Here is a 4,061-nt window from a genome sequence, read left to right as displayed (position 1 = left end):
GTAATATTTATCAAAAAAAAACCGACTTCAATTCTCATATAAAAAAATGTATAAATGTATATATATGTGGCGCTCGCCACTGTAAACACGGTATAATTGTCTTTTGCCGAATCGATCACTATCGATTTTCGATTGTATTGCTCTCTCACTATTGTATTGGCAGATGATCAAGACAAGTTAAGTTTTCGCTGGTAAATTGATACACATATTTTTCTGATTAATACGTAACGTTATATTGTAATTTCCGCGTTATTAAATTGCCAAAATAAAGTTTAATCTGTTCCATCACAAACCGGTTTGTATTGATTGCCATTTCGCGCAACCAAAGCGCTAAATTGGTGACCCCGACTTTGGACCACGTGGACTCTTTGTAACATAACTCTGGAGGTTAGAGCTGACCGCTTCGCCAGTAATTTTCTTTGGCGGGTCATTATTCAACTTTTGGAAGCGACCATCAGGTTATGTCAGACGACGATACCAGTGTTAAGGAATTTGGCCATAAAGCAATAAAAGCAGAATCATCGAGATATTCGTTTACACAGCAGCAGTTCGGTATGGCTACTAAAACCAAGGCACCACAATTCAGTACGCAAAATCCAAAGCTTTGGTTTGCACAAGTCGAAGCCCAATTTTCGACAAACCAAGTAGTTACTGAGCGCACCAAATTCGACCTCGTAATTCCATTGCTTGATACTCGCGTCGCATCGGAAGTTGAGCGACTTATTCTCGAACCGCCAGCAGTTTCGCCTTACTCTGACCTCAAAGCAGCACTAATTAAATGTTTCTCAAAATCGGAAGAGGCAAGAATCTCGCAACTCCTCGACAAAGAGCGCCTGGGTGACCGCACACCATCGCAGCATCTACGTCATTTACGAGCACTGGTTCCAGGTATAGACGACGTCATAATTAAAGCGCGTTGGCTATCACATATGCCAAACGAAATCCAGGTGTGCCTTGAAGCTTTCGCCGACGCAACACTCGAAAAACTTGCCGAGTCCGCCGACAGAATGGTTGAACGTCTGTCGCTCAAGCCCCAAGTGGCAGCTGCGATAGTACCACCTACTTCGGAAAGCAGCGAAGTCGCGTCACTGCGCCGAGAAGTCGCGCAGCTTACGAAACAACTAAAAAATATGTCGACCAATCGCTCCCGACCAAGGTCTCGAAGTCGCTCACGCCCACAAGCAACGAAGAAACATGATCTCTGCTGGTATCATTGGAAATACGGAAAGCGCGCTCGCACTTGCGTACCGGGTTGCAAGTGGCAAGGAAACGCCAGCGAGAATCAGTAGAAGCGGCCTGCGATTCTCAGCTAATATCTCGCCGCCTCTTTGTCAAAGACAGAACATCGGGTACGGAATATCTCATCGATTCCGGGACCGATTTGTCCGTCGCTCCGCGTGGGCGTCTTACATCGACATCTAAACCACTATGTTATCAACTGTACGCGGCGAATGGCTCAATAATACAAACCTATGGCTTGGCAGAAACAACACTTAATCTTGGACTTCGCCGTAATTTTACTTGGAATTTTATAATTGCAGATGTCACTAAGCCGATAATAGGTGCTGACTTTCTAAGCCATTACGACTTATTAGTCGACCTAAAACGTAAACGCCTTCGCGATGGTCTCACGGGCGCAATTACCCACGGAAATACTCTTACGACATCGGCAGAAACAAATATTAAAGCATTAGATAGCAAAACAGCATACTTGGCGTTACTGAGAGAGTTCGGCGATATTACACGGCCAGTAAACCTAAAATCCAGTAAAAGGAAGCATTCGACCGTTCATCACATTCGAACGTCACCGGGACCTCCAGTTTCGTGCAAAGCTAGACGCCTGGCTCCCGATAAGCTGAAAATAGCACAAGCAGAATTTAGCAAAATGATCAGTCAAGGCATTTGCAGACCTTCCAACAGCACTTGGTCTTCACCACTCCATCTGGTTCGGAAGAAATCCGGAGAATGGAGACCGTGTGGTGATTACCGGCCACTCAACGAGCGTACGCTGATAGACAAATATTCCTTGAGATATATTGACGACTTTGGCGCATTTTTGTACGGAAAAAACTTATTTTCGGTCATTGACTTCGAAAAGGCCTTCCTGCAACTACCGGTGGCCCCCGAAGATGTGCCGAAAACGGCAATCATCACGCCTTTTGGGCTGTTCGAGTTCCTCTACATGACGTTCGGACTCAAAAATGCTGCTCAAATGTTCCAGCGATTCGTTGATAAGGTCACTCGTGACCTCGATTTCGTTTTTCCATACGTTGACGATATTCTGATCGCATCAAAGGACGAAGACGAACATTTGAAACACCTTCGAATTCTGTTTGAACGCCTACGCGAGTATGGTCTCGTTATAAATGTGCAAAAATGCCAGTTTGGACAACCAGAAGTGCAGTTTCTCGGGCATCTTATCAAGAGGAACGGTATTAAGCCGCTGCCCGAAAAGGTCGAGGCTATTACTAGTTTTAAGCCTCCAACTACGGTCAAAGCACTCCGAAGATTTCTGGGCACCGTAAATTTCTACAGGAAATTCGTAAAAAATGCTGCGGATATTTTGTTGCCGCTAAACAAAGTTTTGGAGGGACCAAAAGTGAAAGGCTGTCACCCAGTCACCTGGACTGATGAATTGCATGAAGCTTTCAACACGGCTAAACGTGCTCTGTCCAACGCTGCGTTATTGGTGCATCCCAAAATCGACGCTGACTGGGCAATATTTACCGATGCCTCCGAAATCGGAATTGGAGCCGTTTTGCAACAATACGTACACAACGAATGGCAACCACTAGCATTTTTTAGCCGAAAAATTCCTCCAACGATTCAGAAACTTTCGACGTATGACCGCGAGTTACACGCCGTCTATGAGGCTATAAAGTACTTTCGGCACATTTTTAAAGGTCGGCATGTAACGATCTATACCGATCATAAACCGCTTCTGCACGCATATAACCAGCGCACCGAAAGAGCATCGCCGTGGCAGTTTCGCCGTCTCGATTTTATCGGCCAGTTTACCACGGACATTCGACATGTTTCAGGCTCTGACAACATCGTCGCCGACAGAAGTTACTATGCCAAAAAACTGCATTAAACCTCAAAACGATCCAACTGGAAAATGGACCAGTACTCTATTGCGATACTGCATCCGGTAAAGTACGTCCTTACGTCCCTGAGCCATTGAGAAAAAAGTTTTTGACTCATTTCACTCGCTTGCTCATCCCGGAGTCAAAGGATCGCAAAAACTGGTCACGCAGCGATATGCATGGCCCTCTATTAACAAAGATTGCCGCGTATGGGCAAAATCGTGCATGGAATGCCAGAAAAATAAAATTCATCGACATGCGTCATCGCCGATCGCTAGTTTTGAACCACCAACGGAACGGTTCGAGCATATTCATATTGACCTGGTGTCTCTTAAAAGGTCTAAAGGTTTCAATCAGTGCCTTACCATCATAGACCGGTTCACCAGATATCCTAAGGCTGTTCCATTATCCGATGGTACTGCAGAAACGGTAGCTCACGCATTATCGCTACATTGGATTTCGCGCCATGGAATACCTAAGCGTTTAACATCTGATCAGGGGCCGCAATTCGAGTCGGACCTGTTTCAGTCGCTATTAAAGTTCTATGGTATTAAGCACTTGCATACAACCCCATACCACCCACAAGCCAACGGACTTGTCGAACGACTACATCGCCAGCTGAAATCGGCCCTTCTGTGTCACGGCGAATCATGGTACGATGCATTACCAGCCGTCCTACTCGGTTTACGCGCAGCTTGGAAAGACGATATCGAGACGACGCCGGCTGAATTAGTATATGGTGAGCCAATTCGATTGCCTGGTGAGCTGCTCACTCCTACAAACAAAACCTCCCCACATACGATAGTAAACACTTTAAAACTTCATTTTAATTCATTGGCACCGGGCGAAATGTCACGTCACGGCAAGCATTCTGTTTTCTGTTTCAGGAACCTTAATACTTGCTCCCACGTACTAGTGCGCAACGACCAGATTCGTCCATCCTTCTCGTCACCATACGAAGGTCCATTTCGCGTA

At 45.7% G+C, this 4,061-nt stretch overlaps 1 protein-coding gene across 1 annotated transcript; it reads left to right on the top strand.

The window, feature by feature from the left end:
- Positions 1-461: 461 nt before the first annotated feature.
- Positions 462-3,825, top strand: LOC118757059 (the record flags this gene model as incomplete). The annotated part of the gene is made up of 3 exons (XM_036491791.1): positions 462-1,285; positions 1,342-2,880; positions 3,425-3,825. Coding segments are annotated over exons 1-3 (2,764 nt in total), but the record flags the coding sequence as incomplete, so codon positions are not given.
- Positions 3,826-4,061: the final 236 nt, after the last annotated feature.

The sequence above is a fragment of the Rhagoletis pomonella genome, unplaced genomic scaffold (genome assembly GCF_013731165.1).
Source record: "Rhagoletis pomonella isolate Grant_MI unplaced genomic scaffold, Rhpom_1.0 Rhpom_scaffold_14010, whole genome shotgun sequence".
NCBI lineage: Eukaryota > Metazoa > Arthropoda > Insecta > Diptera > Tephritidae > Rhagoletis > Rhagoletis pomonella.
This window is presented reverse-complemented; position numbering and strand designations above follow the sequence as displayed.